Consider the following 21,726-nt stretch of genomic DNA (forward strand, 5'->3'; position numbering starts at 1 on the left):
TGGGGGACATCATATAGGACTCCGCTGACAGCCAGCCCTCGAAGCCAGCCAGCGTCTGGGAATGCTTTATTGAAAAAATGTTTCTGATTTATATTTTTCATATGGCTTTGTCCACGTCAGCTCCTTTGTCATCCTGATTGTTGCTTGCCTGAACTGTGGATAAAGCAGCTTTTTCTATCACTGCCTTGGCCCTCTAGGGTTTGTCATTTTTACAGTGGTGCTGTAACCATACACATTGCCTCTGCTGAGAGCAGCAAAAGCGATGAGGAGCCATGACAGTGGCTCATCTCATTTCAAGTAGAGAGGAGCGAATCTGTCCATTTTGGTTTCTCGCAGTTTCTCATATTTTTCCAGTACAGTGGTACCTCAGGTTACAGACACTTCAGGTTACAGATGCTTCAGGTTTCAGACTCCGCTAACCTGGAAGTTGTACCTCAGGTTAAGAACTTTACCTCAGGATGAGAACAGAAATCGCGCAGCGGCGGCGTGGCCGCAGTGGGAAGCCCCATTACCTAAAGTGGTACCTCAGGTTAAGAACAGTTTCAGGTTAAGAACGGACCTCCAGAATGAATTAAGTTCTTAACCATACAGCCCTGTATAGGAAAACTTTTTAAGGTTTAATGTTTTACTATGTTTTTCTATATCCTGGAAGTCACCCAGAGTGGCTGGTGCAACCCAGTCAGATGGCCGGGGTGCAAATAAATTATCATCATTATCATCATCAGTGCTTTTTTCTGGGGGGACACATTCCCCTAAACAGTTTGTGAATCTAAGTTTGGCCTCACTGGGGCAGTATTTCAATATGAGTCAGAAAATGAGAGTACCCCTAAACTTTTTTTTTTTTAGAAAAATGCATTAATCATAATCATAATCCATCAGGACATTACATTCAGAGGAGCTTCGTCTATTAGGCCAAATTAGCCACTGCCCCACCGATATGCCTTCCTATTTACAACCAGCCACAGGGCGGCCCCATCTGTCATTGGCTCTGGCGCCACCTACTGTTGACCTCCCTGCCTTCTGCCCCACCATTCCCAATAAGCCAGCCACAGCGGGTTGTATTTCTTTTCATAGGAATGCCTCCCAATTGTGACGACTTCCTAGCTTGTCCTCTGAAACGTCCTCTTCCCAATGTTGCCATCTAGACTCGCAGTAAATGGTGAAGTGTTGACAGTGTGTGTAAGCACTTTGCCGCGAGCTTTGGACAAGCCATGCTCTCTCTCTCCCTCTTTATTAGTAAATATGCTGAGCTTGCTCTAGCCGCCAAGCATCAAGTGTCTTCCTTGTGTTGATTTAAAAGGCTCTGCCAGTGGAAAATTGCAGGAAAGATTAGCCACAAAATAGGAAAAGTGCAAAAAGCTTCTCTCTTTTTACTGATGAATTACTCCAAACTTAACCAAAGAACAACATGAACAGACGAAACCAGAACAAACACAGGGGCAGCAAATAAAGGAAATGTTTTGTCGACTTGTAAAAACAGATTCGAGGCTCCCAGCTATTCCATACAGTGGTACCTCGGGTTACAGACGCTTCAGGTTACAGACTCCGCTAACCCAGAAATAGTACCTCGGGTTAAGAACTTTACTTCAGGATGAGAACAGAAATCGTGCGGCGGCAGCGCGACAGCAGCAGAAGGCCCCATTAACTAAAATGGTCCCTCAGGTTAAGAAAAGTTTCAGGTTAAGAACGGACCTCCGGAACGAATTAAGTTTTTAACCCAAGGTACCACTGTACAGGAATCTCCTGTAAGAAGGGGGAGGTTTTGAGTTTGAATCCAGAAGTAGAGAGTGTGTTCTTTCCTCCATGTCAAAATGCTTTTGCACGTAGGGACAAATACATCAGCCCCAAGTGGTTTATTACAAACCTCCCTGGAACTGTGTTAATTTTCATATTCCCTCACAAAGCAGTGGTCACATACACTCCACATATTTAAATAACATTTAAACACATGTAATTAAGCCCTCACAGAGCTACAGTTCTCATCACCCTTAACAAATTTACAATTCCCGGGATTCTTTAGGGGTTGCTGTGCTTTATTTTGATAAGAATTTTTATTAGCTTTCAATTACAACAATCCAACAATAGCCTCATTATAACAATGCCAAATTACAATACAGTTAATAATACCAATCATTGAGATGCTAAATGATACAATTTAGGTGGCCCCCCATATGCTGGAATTGATGGTTTAGTGATTTACTTTGTTTCTGTGTTCCAAAATCTTATAAATTCCAATTACGCTCCAGTCCAAATATATCCTTTATGTCGCAACTGCCGTTTTAATGACTTCTATTCGTATTGACACTTTGATTTCTACGCCTACAGATGAAGCATTTAAACTCTCTCCTTCTTCTGTATGACAATTATTCTGAGCATAGTGTTTCTTCTTGTCCTTGTAATATATTTTGTCTATCTTTTGTCAGTTGTTGCTGTTCTCCAGCCTGCCTTGGGTGGAGCTAGTGTCCCATTGTTGTTTCAGAAGATAGGGGGTGCTGTGTGCCCTAAATGGACAGTGCCAGTATGATCAAAGTAACTTGCAATCACTAGACTCCTCTTTTAGGACATGCCAGTGTGACCAATAGTAAAGGTCGTTCCCTACAAAGCACTGTTTCTCATGCCAACCTGCCTGCATGTTTTCTGACAAGACAGCACCCAGCGGGTTTCCAGAACTGTCCTTCCAAGGCATAAGAGAGGGGCAAATATCACGTCCTAAAGAAGCAGAGTAGTTTCATTAAACGCAAGGTAGAGTGGTATACCAGGCAATAAGACTGCATTTCAAAATGCTCTTTGCAATCTAGTTCCCATGCAAAGCTAGCGTCAATTCTTTCCCTTCCGTTTCAGGATGACCTGGACATTAATATTGAGTGCGTGTCTGAAGAGAAGCATCCGAACCGGAGGGTTTGCAATGTCAGCTATCCATTCTTCCGAGCCAAAGCAAAGGTAAGAGGCTCTGGGGCACCTGCGCACAAAACAAGCACCAGCTAAAATAGGGAAAGGAGGCAGCCAAGGCAAACTTGAGCTCACAGCCCGCTTTTGGGGACATCCTCAAGGTGAGGCAAAAACCATGGAGCTTTCTCTAAACAGGAGCTGTTGACCAGACTCTCAGCCAACCACCACTTTTTCTTTCTTAGAGAGCTGCTGTAAGGTCCAAGCTAGTCTAAGGCAAGTTTGCCTTCCAATGAGTAGGGCAGCAGCAATTCCCAACACTGGGAAAGTAACCTCCTGAATTAAACGAAAAGCTTCAGTGGTGTATGCAGAAGCTTCCAGGTTCAATTTCCAGCAGCAACTCCAGGTAGGGCTAGGAGAGACTCCCTGCCAGAAATCTTGGACAGCTGTTTCCAGAGTGTACACAATGTTGAACAAGATGGACCAATGGGTCTGACTCAGAACAAGGCAGCTTCTTGTGTTCCACCTGCATTGAACATCAAAAGAGCTCTCCAGCTCCACTCTACAAAACTGGAGGATGGGAGCTGGTGAAATACTTGTCCACTACTGTATCCATACCTGTTTCTGGGACCATGAGACTCACTGGCATCACTGATGATGCCCTTGTTAAGTTCTATATCTCTGTTCCTCCACAGGTGGCCTGTACACACATCAGGCTCCCAGAGCTTCCACAGCTCGTCCCACAAGTCTCTTCATCATGGTCCTCTGACAATGCACCCTTTTCTCTGCTGGTAACCCTAAGCCAGAAATCTGATAGCTCTGTCTCCATGGAATCATTGTATATTAATCTGTAGATATACCACATTCTGTATTGAGGTCCCTTTATGATAGTCACAGCTATGCCTCTTCTTCTAAGATTATACAATAATCTCATGATTATACAATAATAATAATAAGGGATGCATTGCAATGATCAGTGCAGATCTCCATGAATTGCCTTTCAGCTAGAACTATGTTCTTTTCACATGAATCGGAGTGTTCATTTCAGAGTGACTTTAAATTGTGTTTTCTTTGAAGTTCCACTGCATATAACAGAACTTGCGCCCCATTCTCTTGAAACCCAAACACCCTGTGTTTTCAGTGTTCCTAAACAGGTCTGATGTGTTAGAGGTTGGCCCTGATAACGTCAGAATTGCAGGTTCAATCCCCGTATGGGAGAGCTGCATATTCCTGCATTGCAGGGGGTTAGACTAGATGATACTCAGGGTCCCTTCTAATAGAGTTATCCCTTCTAATAGAGTCTATGATTATTTTTTCATTATTTATGAAATTTCGATACCACCCTTCATCTGAGGATCACAAGGCAGTTTCCAATATAAAATGCTTATATTTGGAGCATAAAGGTAAAGGGACCCCTGACCATTAGGTCCAGTCGTGGCCGACTCTGGGGTTGCGGCACTCATCTTGCTTTACTGCTCGAGGGAGCCGACATTTGTCTGCAGACAGTTTTTCCGGGTCATGTGGCCAGCATGACTAAGCCGCTTCTGGCGAACCGGAGCAGTGCACGGAAACGCCGTTTACCTTCCCGCCGGAGCGGTACCTATTTATCTACTTGCACTTTGATGTGCTTTTGAATTGCTAGGTTGGTAGGAGTAGGGACCGAGCAACGGGAGCTCACCCCACCGCGGGGTTTCGAACCACCGACCTTCTGATCGGCAAGCCCTAGGCTCTGTGGTTTAACCCACAACGCCACCCGCGTCCCATTTGGAGCATAGAGGAGCTAAAAAGCTCCTCTTCTATGCTGTCGGGGTGCCTCTGGGATGCGGGGACCCTGCTGCAGAAATAGCAGCGGGTCTTCGACCCCCCACAACCCTGGAGCAGTATGCCACTGACCATATTATAAAATGGTACAGCCATTTGGGGTGCGCAACCTTCAAGGGTGGGAGGTTAGCCTTCTCCAGAATTTAATGGAGCAATGTTGCTCTAAGAGAGAGATTCATCCTCTCATCATCCACCCTAATCCCAGTTGCTTTCCCAGCTCAGTTTGAGACGTTAAGGACTCCACACACGCACACACAAATAATTGGAATATTTGCTTTTTCAAGGCTGCAGAGCTCCGCCGGGAAGCCAAGTTAGGAAGCAACCAGTGAGCAAAGAAATTTCAGCTGCTTATAGATGGCCCAGAATCCTCAGAGGCCTTTGTTTGGGTAGTCCAAACCAGAAGGCTGATTCCAAAAACGTTTGTTCTAATCCTCTGGAGCACTTTGACAGTGGCTTTTGGGTAATTTAGCCCCCAAATTCCTTTGCTGCTGTATGAGTCACCTTTTTTTCCTGTTTTGCAACCACTGGGTTTGGGGATTATATTAGACTCAGATTTCTCCTGTTTTCAGCAGGGGCACTTTCAGCCCCATGTTAGATTCTTGGAGCTGCTGTGGGTTCAGACCATCTTCTTACGTATTCGAGGAAGGATGTTGGGGGAGACACAAGTGTTCAAGGATTCCACGCTTTATAGTTCTTGGTAGGCATGACTGATGGATTCCTTCTTACCTTTTATGGCTTGTTTATGCCAAGGAATAGTTCGTTTCAGTTAAAGCTTCTGGCCAAAAGCCCAAATCCAGATGTGACTGCAGTATGGAATGAGAATAGAATCATAGAATTGTAGAGTTGTTGGAAAGGGACCCAAAGGGTCCTCTAGTCCAACCCCTGGCAATTCAGGAATCACAGCTAAAGAATCTCTGACAGATTGGCTTCCGGTTTGTCTGCGAAGCAAAATGGCGGCACAGTGCGAGTCATATGTTTAAAAGACGATGGCTACTGGGATTTCTGCAATATAGAAGAGTCCACCACCTTCCCCCACAAAAAGAGGAGTAAGGAGTCAGAGTTAAAACTATGATTGAATAATTGTTGTGATATACATAAACGAAAATTATAAATAAAAACTTTTTTAAAAAAGAAAGAAGAGTCCACCACCTTTTAAAGTAGTCCAGCCCACTGTTGAATAGTTGTTACTGTCAGAAAGTTCTTCCTAATGTTCAGTCAGACTCTCCTTTCTTGTCATTTGAATCCATTGGTTTGGGGCCTCCCCTCTGGAGCAGCAGAAAACAAGTTTGCTCCACCTTCCACGGGGCAACCCTTTAGGTATTGGAAGACAGCTGTCATATCACCTCTCAACTCTTAAGTAGATTGTATTAAGAACATAAGAGGAGCTCTCCTGGATCAAGGCCATTACCCATCTAGTCCAGCATCCTGTTCTCATACTGGCCAACCAGATGCCCCAATGGGAAGCCCACAAGCAGGACTTGAGCACAAGAGACCTCTCCCCTCCTGTGGTTTCCAGATACTGGTATTAAGATGCATTTCTGCCTCCAGTGGTGTCAACTTGAATAAAATATGGGGGAGGGGGAGGTAAGCCCCACGGTGCATCATCGATCACATGATGTGACACATGCACACTATTTGAATGGCAATGCCCATTGACTGGGGGGACTGGTTCCCTCAAATATTTTAATGGGAGAGGAGCTGAGGAGTTGGCTCCTATGTCTGCCTCCAACTTTGGAGGCAAAGCATAGCCATCATGGTTAGTATCCACTGATGGCCTTCTCCTCCATGATTTTGTCTAATCTTCTTTTAAAGCTATTCAGGTTAGTGGCCAGCACTGCTTCTTGTGGGAGGGAGTTCCATAGTTTAACTACGCACTGAGTATTTTTTCCTCATCATTCTCTAGTAGGCCGAGTCTTTGTTCCATTCCATAATGTAAAGCAAACTTATAGGAAACCGAGGCTGATGGAGCTGCAGTCAAAAATGTCTGGTGGGCACCAGGATTACTGTATTTTTCGCCCTATAGGATGCACCGGCCCATAGGACGCACCTAATTTTGCGGGGGGGAGGGGGGAATTATTTCCCCCTAGGCACGGGGCTGGGGTGGGGGAAGCCTGAGCTTCCCTCGACCCCAGCCCCCAGAACATACAGCTCTCCACAAGCCGTGGGAGCCCAGGCCGGGCTCCCATGGCTTGCGGAGAGCTGCGTGAAGCTAAGCCTGGGCGCGCTGCCCCTCCCCGCTGTCCCCCTAGCTTGCGGGGCTGGCGGCGGGGAGAAGCATGCTTCTCCCCGCTGCCAGCCTCCAAACCAGGTTGGGGGACAGCGGGGATGGCGGCGTTCCGCCTCCCAGCTTTCCCCCGAGCTTGTGGGGCTGGCGGTGGGGCTCTCCTGAAGCCTGGAGAGCGAGAGGGGTTGGTGCGCACCGACCCCTCTCGCTCTCCAGGCTTCAGCGAAAGCCTGCATTCGCCCCATAGGACGCACACACATTTCCCCTTCATTTTTGGAGGGGGAAAAGTGTGTCCTATAGGGCGAAAAATACGGTACTTAAAATCTGTAAATCTCATAGTGCCAACACTAGCCTGTTCCCCTCTTTTGGCAGCTTCCCCGCTCATCACACTCTTAGCTATGCAAGCTCAAGTCCGTATGCAAAGCACACTGGTGGTTTAAGAGAGGCTTCTAGGTCACCTGCCTTGCACACAGAAGGTCAGTCCCTGGCATCTTCAAGTAAGCCAATGTTTCTCTCTGCTGAATACCTTGGAGAGTTGCTGCCAATCAGATAAGACAATCCTACCCAAGATGGACCACTGGCCTGGCCCAGGAAGAGACATCTTCATTATTTCATTTTCATAACAACTTCCACCAGATTCCTCAGCAGAGACTCTGAGAAGATGTTCAGGGCTTGAAACTATGTTGGGCAGCTGAACTCTCCCATTCTAACTCTCCTGACTCCTTAAACAGAAGAAGTTTCACTGTGCTGTCATAGATGATCTACCTGGAAAATAAATTATCCCTCATATCCACCATAGGCTGGAAGGAAAGCCTTGGAAGATCTACAGGCAGACAGAGAAGAAGTCGAAGGCAACGAGAGGCTTCCCAGATTCTAAAGAAAATGTTAAGATTGAAACCGCTGCTTGGCAAGGGATTGACAGTGATGGATTTGATCTAATCACTGCGCTAAGATTTAGCCCTTGCAATAAAGCAGCCCTGTGTGCTTTTGGACCATGAAATACTATCATAATGCATCTGTATGGCCTCAAATATGTACGGCTCTGCCAAAGCAAATAGAAGCTAAAAATGGAAAATTCAGCCCTCGGAGCCCAAGGAGGGGAATTTTAATATTATAATCAGCTGTGCACAGACCTGGGGCTTTTTTAAAAAAATATGTAGTTAGAGCGGGGGGGAAGAGGTTGGCAGCCAACCTCCCACTTTCAGCAAGGCAACCCCCCCAGTGTAAGTGAACTGGGCAACACAATGCAACTAATCAGACTTGAGAAGTGCCTCTCCAATCGCTGTTGCAATCAGAAAGGTAAAACTAAGGGAGCAGGTCCATAGCTCAGTGGCAGAACATTTTCCTTGCACCCAGAAGGTCCCAGGTTCAATCCCTGGCAACTCCAGGCATGAACCTGAAGAGCTACTGCCAATCAGTGTAGACAATGCTGAGCTAGATGGAGCCCAATGGGTCTGGCTCAGAAACAAGATACTTTGAATGTTTCTATGACTTTCACATCATACATCAGGGGTGACTGGTGGACCTTTGACAGGTTGCTGATTTCAAACGGAGTTGATGGAAATGTTCACCTAACCTAAGTTGGTCAAGTCCATTAATTTCAATTCAGTTTTATGACTAAATGTTGGCTGCAAGACTCTTGTCCTGACAGTCTAGTGTTTGCTCCAGATGGCTGTGGGAAATGTTCCTGAGTTGTTTTCCTTAATGCATCTGTCTGTTTTCAATCTCTGCAGGTGGCTTTTCGCCTGGATTTCGAGTTCAGCAAATCTATTTTCCTCCAAAATCTGGAGATCTCTTTGACTGCCAACAGGTCGGCAATAACATTATTTTTCTCCTCTTTTTTTACATCCACTCATTTTCCCTCCCCACCACCACTGCCTGCATCCTGTTCTTCCCCAGGCTGTTTCCCTCTCTGATGCTTCTGAGTCAGAACAGAGAGGCTTCCGAAATGCCTATGTTTATCTGAGTGTCTAGCCTGCCTCTTCCCAAAGGCACAGCAGTTGGTGAATGGTGTATTTAAAAGAATGAAACTGCAGATGCTAAAACCCCAACCATTCAATAGCTCTGTGGGCAGGGAACTCCGCAATGCTCTGGGTGCACAGAAATTATTTGCCATCCAAGTAAGGTGGACAGGTTTTGGGGGCATTATGAGAGAGGCAGAAAAGCTTTTCTCTGTGAATTTTCTCCACCACATGCATGCATACTTTGGAACTCCCTGCCTATTGACAACAGTTGACTGCTGAAAACATTTCTGTTTAGGCAAGCCTATCCAAACATGCAGAATGTTGACATGCGTACAAACCTGGTTTTTGACTTATACTTGATTTCAATTATTTTTGATAATGGTTTTTAACTGCTTTTTAAAAAACTGATAATCTTTTTATTCATTTTTTTTTTGTAAACTGCTTTAATATCATTTCATTTACAATCAAGTTCTGCATACATTTTATGAAACAACTAATTCACCAAACCAATAAGATAGCTTACATACCTGTTATTTGTTACAATTCTATCCTGCCTTTTCTCCTAGGCACTTAAATAGCCCCTGTGTATTGTGACCTGCTTCTTCTATTTCAAATTCTATTCCTTTTTTAAAAGGAGGGGAGGGGGGTCACAGGTGAGAGGGAACTGAATGGGCATGGCTAGTAGATGAGGGGCATGGCTTCAAGGCCCAGCAATACCTTTAGGAGTCCCAACCCACCCAAACTTGCATCACTGACAATGGGACGGAAGTAAGCTTGGATGTCCCCATGCCAGAGACAGCAAAGTGACCATTTAGACCATGTGGTCCTGATGCTGGTCCTCATCCTTCACATGAGTGGACTCTTGTCCAGCAAGGAGTAAATCCTCGGTTGCGTGGCAAGTTCCCTCCCCCAATGAAATGAAGACACAGGACACGTTAGTTAAGGTTAATGGGCGTAAATGGCCACAACTTTTATTGATTACAGAATTGAAGGTATTGGCCTTAGGCATTGGACCCTATCACTACCCGGCATGGGAACCGGGAAGGGTTGAACACGAACCGTGGGTGTCCTGCTGAAGTACGCCAGCTAGGACCCCCACGGGTGTCACCGCTCGTGGGCGTGCCGGCGGCCCTCACCTTACTAGGTCTCGGACAAGGCAAACGCCCCCCGGAGTCCTCTACCGGACTACCCTTTTCTCGGGGGAAGGTGATGGCGTGTCCTTCCCCCACCTCCATTTGCATAACAATAGACCCCTGCCAATGCCTAACCGCCAAAACCGCTAAAGTTGTGACGATTTGCTACGAGGTAGGCGAAAAAACCAAAAGGCTGAAAAGTTGCCAACTTGGAAAAACTCCTACCAGGCCCCTTGCGGCGACCAACCGAAGTCCATAGCAAGGTCAAGACTGTCTAACCTAAGGGTGGGTGGGCTGGGAAAACTTCTCTGCTGGCTAGGAGTGATGGAACGAAGAGGGAGATCCCGGGGCGTGCCTGGCCTTAAATAGCCCAGGCCACGCCTCCCGGGTCCGCCGATTGGCGGACAGGGGAAGGCGGGGAGGCACGCCCCCGGGGATTCCCTGGCTCTCGCGGGGCTAACTCCAGCCCCGCGCTTGTGGGAGGGGCCAGCCCGCAACACCCTCTCCTCCCGAGGCTCGGAAATGGCTTTCCTGCAAACTGTGGAAATTGCATACATTTATGCATACATATGCTAGTAAATAGGGACGCAGGTGACGCTGGGGGTTAAACCACAGAGCCTAGGACTTGCTGATCAGAAGGTCAGTGGTTCGAATCCCGGTGACGGGGTGAGCTCCCATTGCTCGGTCCCTGCTCCTGCCAACCTAGCAGTTCGAAAGCACGTCAAAGTGCAAGTAGATAAATAGGTACCGCTCCGGAGGGAAGGTAAATGGCATTTCCGTGCGCTGCTCTGGTTCGCCAGAAGTGGCTTAGTGATGCTGTCCATGTGACCTGGAAGCTGTACACCGGCTCTCTCGGCCAATAAAGCGAGATGAGCGCCGCAACCCCAGAGTCGGTCACGACTGGACCTAATGGTCAGGGGCCCCTTTAACTTTATATGCTAGTAAATATCTTTGGCAAGGGGCCTTGTCTAGCTGTGCTGTGAAAATATACAGTGGAATACAGAGGCTATCATTGTTTGTGCATGCACACACACACACAAGCCCAATAAATGTTGCTAATAAAATTTGAGCCTTTGTGAAACCTGCCAGGTCTCCTTCGCTCCTAAGAGACCCCAGGCGCTATGAAAACAAAGCTAACTTTGGCGGTTAGAAAACCCACAGTTGCACTTGTAAATCACTGCTCCCTCCCGTTGCCCGTATGACGGCAGAGGCACCTTTTCCAGCATTGTGCCAGACCCGCTGGAGAAATCGGGCCGGGGAGGAGAAAGACCTCACATTCCATCCCTTAAAAATGTAAATATCCCCAGTCCAAGGGGACTTCCACACAGTACCTTATTATGGGTTCAATTGTGGGTCAGTCACCATCTCTCAGTTTTGAACTTTTGCTAAAAAGCGGGGGAATTAAAAGAATTACTTCCCCGTAGGTGCATTTAAGGTACGGATACTAATTGCTATCACAGAAATGGCGGTGGAGGCGATGTTTCACATGTGGGTGAAAGTTCCTTAAACTTGGGCAGATTGAGAGAGAGAGAGAGAGAGAAAGAGAGAGAGAGAGAGAGAGAGTGCTTAGAGAACCCAGAACTGTGTCAAAAATTGGTAAAATGAGCACTTGGAAAATGACAAAAATTCCTGTTCACTTCAACTGTAGAGTGGATTAACTTCGCACAGCTCATGAATCATGCTGTGTCAGCCAGAAATCCCCTTTTATATGTCTCTATATCCCACTAGGCCAGCATAGTATTGGCGAGTGGCAAAGGGAAAGTTCTGTCTGCTGCCAAAGTCACCGAGAGTATAAGTAAGAGAAATTGCTACTCTTGGAAAGGGGATGAGCGCCAACCCTGGCATTGATGCCACAGAAGAAAAACTGAGCTCTCTCTCTGTGTATATATATTTATAAGTGCTAACAGCTCCTAATCTCATTCAGTAGGAACTTCTTGTAAGCAGTCTAGGTCCACAACTTTCCTCATGCAGCTGAATCTGAGCAGGCAGCTGCTTACAACCCCTCCAGGCGCATTCACAAATAATTGTGCTCATGGTGGCAGTTTCAATGCTCTTTGCTCCTGGAACAGTTTTGGGGCAGACCTACTGCTCCATTTCCTCTCTGTGTACATTTTGCAGCTTCCTGCTGAAATCCTGTAGCTGTACCCTGGGAGACCAGGGTTCTAGTCTCACTTGGCCAGGAAGCTCCCTGGATGACCTGGGGCCAGTCACAGTCTCTCACTCTAACCCTACCTCACAGGGTCGTTGTGAGGCTATAATAATAATAATAATAATAATAATAATAATAATAATAATAATTTATACATACATACATACATACATACATACATACATACCCCACCCATCCGGCTGGGTTTCCCCAGCCACTCTGGGCAGCTTCCAACACAATATTAAAAACACGATAAAACATCAAACATTAAAAACTTCCCTAACCAGGACTACCCTCGGATGCCTTCTCATAGTTGTTTATTTCCTTGACATCTGATGGGAGGACATTCTACAGGGCAGGCGCCACTACTGAGAAGGCCCTGTAACCTCACTTTTCACAGTGAGGGAACCGCCAGAAGGCCTTTGGTGCTGGACCTCATTGTCCAGGCTGAATGATGTAGTAGAGGACACCTTCAAAAAAGCACCAGTTTGGACGGGCCTTTGCCTTCTCATCAACATTAGCCCATTCCCTGTTAATCTGCTGACTTCTGAGTCCTGCTGTGTCACCTAAATGAGCTTCTGTTTCTTCTGTATTCTAGTGACAGCGAGGAACAGGAAAACACCAAAGAGGACAATTCTGCCCTCCTAAAGTTTCCACTGAAGTATGAAACAGACCTGCTTTTCACCAGGTACTTCTGATGGCCTTGAGTGGAGTCTTTATAGTGCTTTGATTTGTTAACGCTGAAATTTCCACCCACTGTGTGCATTCATGCTCCTGTTTAATGGGCACTCACTATGTTTCCAGTGTGGGGTTTTTAATCTGAGTTCACCCATCATTATTAAAAATGTAGGTGTATCCTGGACTTACCGCCACTGCTACTACTACTACTACAAATTACCTGCCCTTCACCCTATGGTCCCAGGACAGATTAGAGCACATTAAGAACAATATTAAAAACCATTTCAAACACCTTGCTTCTTATAAGGTGCTACTGTTTGGTGTGTTGATTGGAGCCCTTAAGCTGTTCCTAATTAACCTCTAGCGAAGGTGTGACCACCTTTGCATGGGATAAAGACATCCAAAGGATGTATACAAACAGAAATGAATCTGACACTAATAAAGCCCTGCTGATGTGAACTAAGGGGCAAAAGGGCTCAGCTGTGAAACATCCTCAGTGGGGGGGGGGGGGAGGGAACAACTTTATTGTGCTCTAAGGCAGAAATGTGAACACACCCGGATGGATGAGTTTTCTCCTTTTTGCCATTATTCAGGAGTCCCAGCCAGAATTACTACGAGGTCAAGTCAAACAATTCTCTGGAGAGATATGACAGCATCGGTCCGCCTTTTAACTGTACCTTTAAGGTAGTGGAGGAACTCTGGGTCTGAGGAACCTGGTGGGGGAAGGGGGCAAGGGATGTCCACTTGCAGAAGGGTATTGATCTGGCGTGTGTTTGTCAACTTTCACAGCTGCAGAATCTGGGCCTCTTTCCTGTTGATGCAATGGCCATCAAAATCACAGTCCCCGTGGCCACACGGGGAGGCAATCGCCTTCTGCAGCTAGCAGGCTTCCACGTGGATGAGGTAGCCAGAGCTTTTATTTGTGATTCTTATGGGGATTTTTAAAAATAGCTTCAAGGGACCTTTAAGGCATGGGTTACAAATCAGGATGCTCCACCAGGAAGCCCCAAAGTAGGGAGTCCCCCCCCCAAAAAAAATTGATTGTGTGATCATAGCAACCTCCAAAGTTAATGGGCTGTCATGATGCTCAGACTTTCCCCTACCCCTCGCAAGCAACTTCCAGTTCTAGGATCGAACCCCTTTGGCTTACGTAAAGACTTGTGGTGCTTACCAGGAAGAGCCATGGCTCAGGGCCACAACATCTGCTGTGCACGCAGAAGGCCCCAGGATTCACCTCTGGGTGGGGCTGGGAAGGGTGCCTTTCTGAAACCCTGGAGAGCTGCTGCCAGCCCGTGTTGATGATATTGAGCTAGATGGAACCCAGTGGTCTGGCTTGGCAGTCTCCTATGTCCAGTTTAAGCACTTTTTATAAAACTGGGCCCCGATGGCAAATTTGGCAAGCTGTACCATCCTCCCATCCAGATGTTGTGTCATCTTTTGGTTTCCTCCCATCTGTTCTGCTAATAGTCACCCTCTTGACCCAATTATTACAGTTTTTGGCTCCGAAAGAAAGCTGTCTTAGACTAAAGCCAGGCCATTGCTTCCTCTAGCTCAATATCTCCTACACTGACTCACAGCAGCATTCCAGGGGTTTCAGGCAAGAGAGGTTCCCAGCCCCACGTGGAGATGCCATCGGGGATTGAACCCTGAGCCTTCTGCACCCAAGGCAGGTGCTCTGCCACTGAGCTACAGCCCTTCTGCATTAAGTGTGCACTCAGGGCTCCATCCACTTCCACACATGGCTGGCTGGGGAGGTGGAAAAGATTAGGAGCCAGCAGCAGCAGAGAGCCAAACCTCCCACTGGCATTTAATGAGTAGCTTGTAAGGTCATGGAACAATTTTCCTCCTAGAGGGACTGTTGCTGGAATCCAGGTGCCCATTAAATCACAGGGCACATTTTGTGTGCTGCCTTGGGATGGAGTGGCTGGACAAGCGGAATCTGTATTTTAGGAGCAAGGATGTGCACAGGGGGAGCAAAGCCCCCAAACAGGCTGTCCAGTCTGCGTCATTCTTTGCAGGATGTTACTTTGGATTTCTGTTCCCAGTGATCTATTCCAGCTTCCCTCTTCTATTATAGGAACACATAACGTGCCACATTGGGGGGAACAACACAGATTATCGAAGGACACCCTCTGACGAGGACTTGGGGCGCCACCCCCAGCTGGTATGTAAGGCCCATCTTTCTGTGCTGGACTTCTGAAAACACAAAATCAAATCCTGTGTGCTGAGACAAGACTTGAACATAGGGCTCAAATTCTGGTCCATCTTTTATTTAAAAAGTATGCAATGTCATTGCCAAGGTATTCACAACCTGCGTGGCATTTCCTGTCCAATTAATACTTCTTATGACTGGGGGGGAAATGCCCTTCCTGGCTTTAATGTTACATAGCAAACATGGAGAATGAGGTCAGATAGCAAATTGACTTTGGGCTGATGCACTCAACCAGCCTTTCTGAACCTGGCGTCCTCAGTGGGGGCTGATAGTTGTCGTCATCGGAAATATCCAGAGGACATCAGGTTGTGCATTAGGAAGCTGCTTGACTGGTCTGGAGTGTGGGCAGCCCAGTCTTGCTTAGGATGACACCTGCAAGTGATTTTCAGGCCTGTCCAAAGGAGAGGACTGCAGGGGGAGGTCATTCAAAACAGCAAGGGAACCTGAGTAGGGTGTGAGTCCCATGGGGGGGACGACTCCCTTTGGGCTCAAGCATGCTCACCGGTCTGAGCAACAATCATGATAGAGGACAGGGACCCTGCGACCCTCCAGATGTTGAAGGACTCCAACTCCCATCATCCCTGCCCATTGGCCAGGGATGTAAAGAGGCACAATTTTTGTTGGCATTCCCTGCCTTTGGAGCTGATGGAGCCCAACAACATTAGAAGAATCACAAATGTTCCCCGTCTCAGCTTATTCCATGCGGCAGGCCGCCTCTGGACTACCAGCTTGGCATAAGAACATAATACAAGCCCTGCTGGCTCCTGCCAGTGGTCAAGCCCATCTAATCCAGCATCTTGTTCTCACAGCAGAACCTGAGCACAAGCGCCCTCTCCGCTCTTGTGCTTTCCAGAAACTGATACAGTGGTACCTCGGGTTACAGACACTTCAGGTTACAGACACTTCAGGTTATAGACTCCGCCAACCCAGAAATAATACCTCAGGTTAAGAACTTTGCTTCAGGATGTGAACAGAAATCGTGCAGCAGCGGCGTGACAGCAGCATTAGGCCCCATTAGCTAAAGTGGTGCTTCAGGTTAAGAACAGTTTCAGGTTAAGAATGGACCTCCAGAACGAATTAGGTTCTTAACCCAAGGTACCACTGTATTTAGAAGCATTACTGCCTCTGAGAGGAGGTAGAACATAGCAGAGTGGCTGGCAACCATGGATAGCCTTCTCCTCTGTGAATTGGTCCAGTCCTCTTTTAGGTCCATCCAAGTGTCAGGGACTGGACCGAAGAGGACGAAGAGTGGTAGAGGTTCTCCTGTAGCTTCCAGGGAAGAGGAAGGCAGTCTCAAATTACAGCAGGGCTTTGAGGAAGATAACAGCTCAGAGACAGGCGAACAGAAGAGTTATGGGGTGTTAGGAGAAGATGGAGGGGAGACAGAGCAGCTAGATGATACGTCACTGGACAGCATAACTGACCCCCCTTCTCCCAAAATGCGACATTTGTTAAGAACAAAGGACACGGTGACAGTTGGCCATGGGCGGATGCCGTAGAAGCAGGTGTCGTTGTTAGAAGGGAAGGAGGAGTAGCTCAGTGCAAGCAACTCCATCACTGAGGAATGACTGGATTTCTTTGTCTTTCATCATCATCATCATCATCATTTTATTTGTATACCCCCTTTCCATAGCTAAAAACAATGCTCAAGGTGACTTACGACATGACCGGATTTACATAATTACCAACATAACAAAAGCCATTAACAATAAACAAAACACATCAAAAAAATACACAGCCAAATGGAAAACAATTTCCACATAAATCATAAAATCTAAAACTAAGAATACAACATTAATATCCATCACAATTTAAAATGACACAGATAAAAAATAAAAGCAATTTGAAAACAAAACAAAACAAAAATGGAGCCCTCTCTGCCCCGCAGCAGCAGCAGCAGCAGCACTCCTTTATGGAGCCTGTCAGGCCTGCCCCAAGCCAGGTAGAGAGAAGCAGGGCCGGGCCCTTCAGGCCCCCAGCAGGTCAGTCCTGGGCAGCACCATAATAACTGGCCAAATCATAAGTAAGAACTTCCTTGTTTCCTCCCTGCTTCTTGGTGCCATGGGGGGAGGGAGAGGATTCCTCAAGCCTGACACCAAGTTGGTCACTGCCTCATGTGGGAGTGAGTTCCATAGTTTAACTATGAAGAACTTCCTTTTATCTGCCCTGTTCTCAACCTGTGGGTCCCCAGATGTTGTTGGACTACAACACCCATCATTCCTGACCACTGTTCATGCTGGCTAGGAATGATGGGAGATGTAGTCCAACAACATCTGGGGACCCACAGGTTGAGAACACTGTGCAGCTAAAAGAAAAGAAAAAGTGCCTCCTTTCATCCAGCATGAGCAGGGTCCAACCACCTCACTGTGGATGCAGCAAATTTGAGTGAATGTCCAGTGATGCTCACCCACCTGCCCAGACAACTGCAGTAGTCAACCTTTGGTCCTACTTCCAGGTGGGAGGAATGAGCTTTGTTCTGGCCCTCTCCACTTCTAACTCCTTTTTTCTTTTCTTTTTTACTCCTTCCAGAACTACAGTAATTCTGATGTGATATCCATAGACTGCAGTGTAAATCTGGCTGCCAATGGAGAAGTCAGCTTCCTCTTGCATGGAAATCTGTGGATGAAGTCACTGAGAGCTGTAAGGGCGAGTCAGCAATCGGTGAAGCTTCCAGCACTATCCCCTTTGAAGGCTGGCAGATTATTGTGCTTTTGCTGCTCGGCTGTATCCCGAGCTAGCCCCTGACTCCAGGGAGTTGGGCCACGAGGCGGTTCTCAAACTTCCTCTTTTCTCGCCAGCTTTTTCAGCTGCTAGTCATTCCCCGCCCGTCCCCAATGGAATCCTCCCTCTCTACGTAGCTGGGAAACAAGATTTGTCATCCTCTTGAGTGCCACATCAACACCATTTGCTAATTACACCAAATAATGAAAGAATTAGGTCAAGCCAGGAACATCTGTGACCTCTTTTTCACTAAGATGAGTGCTGGGTGAGACTCTCCCTGGTTTAAAGAAAAGTGTTATTTTTAACGCCTCATAAAGCCAGCCAGCTTGATTTTCTGTTCTTTATTTATTTATACACACCCTTCAATAAATTGTTTTTATCTGTTGTTTTTTTTAAAAAAAAAAAAGCCTAAAAGTGGTTTACAAAAAGAATAAAACAACTAAATTATCAGTTAAAAACAATTTAGGACAACTGTTTCAAACAGGGTTTCCCAAACTTGGGTCTCCACCTGCTTTTGGACAGACATGATGATCGTTATTTTATTTATTAAATTTGTATACCGCCCTTTACCTGAAGGTCTCAGGGCAGACATCAAGGGAGTGATGCTGCGGCACAGAAAAGTTATTTTCCCTGGTGTATCACTTGAAACATTCCAGGCAGGAAAGGGTGCTGCTCTTACAAATGACACAACCCCTGGTTTGCTCAGATCAGTGAAAAGGCCCCCCAAACAAGCCGAGTAACCGAATAGCTGAACTGTCCACTGCTGAGCCCCCTCTTGTGACTCTTATCTTGCCCTGTCTTTTCAAGATGAAATTCAAGTCGCTGAGATTTGTGATTAACGCCGTCCTGCAGAGAGGGTTCCGCAGTGCCTTTGTCTTCAGAGAGGACGATCCCAGTCGGCAGGTGAGTAGCTTGGCCACAGGCGCTCATCAGATCTCATAGAACTGTAGCATTGGAAGGGACCCAAAGGGACATCTAGTCCAACCCCCTGCCATGCAGGAATTGCAGCACATGTTCGAACCCTCATGATCTGGGAGGCCACAAGCAACGTGGGCAAGTAATGGTACCCACCGGACCTGTAATTTGTGTTTGGAGAAGTGTGGTATGTCGTGGGGGTGATGGATTTATTGGGAAGAAGGAAAACTTGCTTCTGAAATTGCTGCTAAGTAGGTTCAAAGGAACCCAGAAGCCTGCAGTCAAAGATACGGTTTTTCATCCATAAGTGAACTGCATCTCTTGGCTTGTCTCTTCTCTCCTCTCAGACTATTTTGTCTCCTAATTTGATGGCAACAAAATTTGCCATTGGGTTTAGACGGCAATTGGGGAAGGGCAAATCTTTTTTGCTTTCAGTTACCAATGTAACATTTCAGGTTGCATCTACACCCAGACACATAGTGTGAAATAGCCATGCTTTGTTCACTCACTTTTTACAGGGCAAATAGTCATGGACGAAACATCTTCTTCTCGTGCTTTCCCTGTTCAGTGTCTGCCTCCCCACCCAGAGCTCAGAAAAACTGACTTTAAAAAAAGCAGTAATGAAACAGCTGTGCAATTTCCCCAGATGACCCATCATGCAGCTTTCCTGTGGGTTTCGGGCTGGTTCTGGCCTGTATAGAGTGCTCCAGCCATTTCCTTCTCTGGGGTTTGTCTCTCCTGTCTAGCAATTAACTCTCACTTTAACCTTCCCTTTCCAAATAGCATTGCCTTTCTATCAGTTTCCTCCTGCTACCCTTTAAACTGTGTCAAGAGGGCAGGAAACATTTAATCCTTTCCTGCTAAGCCATAGCCCGAATTAAAATTGTCTCTTCCCCACCCCCACCCCCATATCTGGAATTGCCCACTGGGCTGCAGAATGTCATCTGGATTCCAGGAATCTGGAAACAAGGTTCCTGATCCACTAGCCGTTCAGAGCAGAACAGCAATGACTGGGTCCTGCTATGTTGCCCTTATCTGAAAGCAGCCGTTGCAAATCCAGTTTAACCCAACAGGGGTAAACTGCAGCTTCTGCATCCAGCATCTCTCCTTCAGAATTAGGCCCCAATGAGGGCCCCTCATGCTCTTGAATAGACTTGTGCTTGCAGCCCTGGAAGAAGAGATAAATAAATGCATATACGACACAGAGCGGAAGAACATTATGGCATGCTCTTCATTTCTGAAATGTCGTTGAAAAGTGGGGCGCTGGTGCCCTCTGCCGGCAGCAGACGTCAGTGTGTTCTTGTCATGGGCACACTTCTGCAGAGTGAACCCAAACATACATAACCAAACTTGTTTCTTCTTTTTCAATTCCATACAAATCACACCCGTCACCTTTCTTCTTTTTGGATGCAAAGGGGGTTAAAAGTTGAGGGAGGTTCCATTTGAAGAGCCAGTTGGTAGAATCATAGAATTGGAAAAGAAGCCATGGGTAATCTAGTGCAACTTCCCTACAATGCAGGAATCACAGCTAAAGAATCCCTGACAAGTGGCCGTCCAACCTCTGTTTAGAAACCACAAATGAAGGAGGGTCCACCACCTTCTGAGGTCATCCATTCCACTGTCAGGCAGCTCTCACCCTCAGAAGGTTTTCCCCCAAAGTTTCAAATGTTCTTGTTGTGTATTCCTCTTGCAGGTCATGTTTGAAATCTCAAAGATAGAGGAGTCCCAAATCCCCATCTGGATCATCATTGGGAGCACCTTAGGTGGTCTCCTCCTGTTGGCCCTCCTTGTGTTGGCGCTGTGGAAGGTGAGTCCCTCTCCTACCAGAGGTGCATTTAGGGGAGCACGACCAGTTTGGTTGCACTGGGAGTTCAGCCATGGGGGCGCCACAACTATGGTGTAATGGTCACACAGTGTCACACAAGGGTGCTGCTCATATCTGAGACCCGCCTCCCAAAGTCCGCCACTGCTCCAACCACCCCTTGGCCTGATGGGAGTGGTAGTGCAAAAACAGCTGGAGGGCACCAGATTGGGGAAGGCTGAAAACTGGCAATGGGGACCCCAATGGATGAAAGATGTTCCTCACCAAAAACAGCTTTATATATGAAGTCATTGTCTGCCAACTGCCCTTTCGGTGGGAAGAAGAAGAAGAAGAAGAAGAAGAAGAAGAAGAAGAAGAAGAAGAGGAGGAGGAGTTTGGATTTGATATCCCGCCTTTCACTCCCTTTAAGGAGTCTCAAAGCGGCTAACATTCTCCTTTCCCTTCCTCCCCCACAACAAACACTCGGTGAGGTGAGTGGGGCTGAGAGACTTCAAAGAAGTGTGACTGGCCCAAGGTCACCCAGCAGCTGCATGTGGAGGAGCAGAGACGCGAACCCGGTTCCCCAGATTACGAGACTACCGCTCTTAACCACCACACTGGCTCTCAAGACAAGAGTAGGAGTTTTTAAAATAATCCATCAACAAAAATCATTACCCTCTATTCCTACCATTAAAGCAATAAATTCATTTCCATGAAAATTAGTCACACTGCTAAACATTTGGCCTTTTCCTTGTTTAACAACTAGGATTGCTATATGAGCCATGTAACAGGCAGAGTCTCAGCTGATTGGGTTTTGTTTTGTTTTGTTGCCTCCCACCCAGTTCAATGTTTGCCCTTTTATGCATTTGCATATTTCTTTATTCAGTTGTAAGTCAGTCTGAAGTCACTGAGATAGGATATGTCTTAATAAACAAACTAATGCCATGATGTCACGTAATGATTTGTGAGTTTGGGCTGGTCCACATTGTTGCCTGTTCTATATTCTGACCATAATGTGTACCCATCAATTCCCCCAGGTCCGAGAGCTTTTCTCATCCTTCTACAGCTGTAGAAGATCGTGAAAATGCGATCTTACCTGCTATACTGAACTCATTTAAGCAAAATCTCCTTTTGGATTTTCCACACGTCCAAGAAGACCTGATTTGGCAGGTGCAATTGGATTTTCACAAGGTGCAGCTACAGAATTACAAGAAAAGCTCTG

General features: G+C 46.7%; 1 protein-coding gene across 1 annotated transcript in view; it reads left to right on the plus strand.

Annotated features, from left to right (window-relative positions):
- ITGA11 (integrin subunit alpha 11) overlaps positions 1-21,726 on the plus strand; it is a 92,120-nt gene that overhangs the window by 68,640 nt on the left and 1,754 nt on the right. The window contains exons 21-29 of the mRNA XM_083474998.1: positions 2,842-2,940; positions 8,665-8,741; positions 12,776-12,865; positions 13,449-13,539; positions 13,645-13,758; positions 14,933-15,019; positions 17,597-17,707; positions 18,596-18,691; positions 20,397-20,510. Of these exons, the coding sequence (XP_083331124.1) occupies positions 2,842-2,940; positions 8,665-8,741; positions 12,776-12,865; positions 13,449-13,539; positions 13,645-13,758; positions 14,933-15,019; positions 17,597-17,707; positions 18,596-18,691; positions 20,397-20,510 (879 nt within the window). The remainder of the gene's footprint in view (positions 1-2,841; positions 2,941-8,664; positions 8,742-12,775; positions 12,866-13,448; positions 13,540-13,644; positions 13,759-14,932; positions 15,020-17,596; positions 17,708-18,595; positions 18,692-20,396; positions 20,511-21,726) is intronic.

Source organism: Podarcis liolepis (assembly GCF_965112155.1).
Source record: "Podarcis liolepis genome assembly, chromosome: 14".
NCBI classification, from domain to species: domain Eukaryota; kingdom Metazoa; phylum Chordata; class Lepidosauria; order Squamata; family Lacertidae; genus Podarcis; species Podarcis liolepis.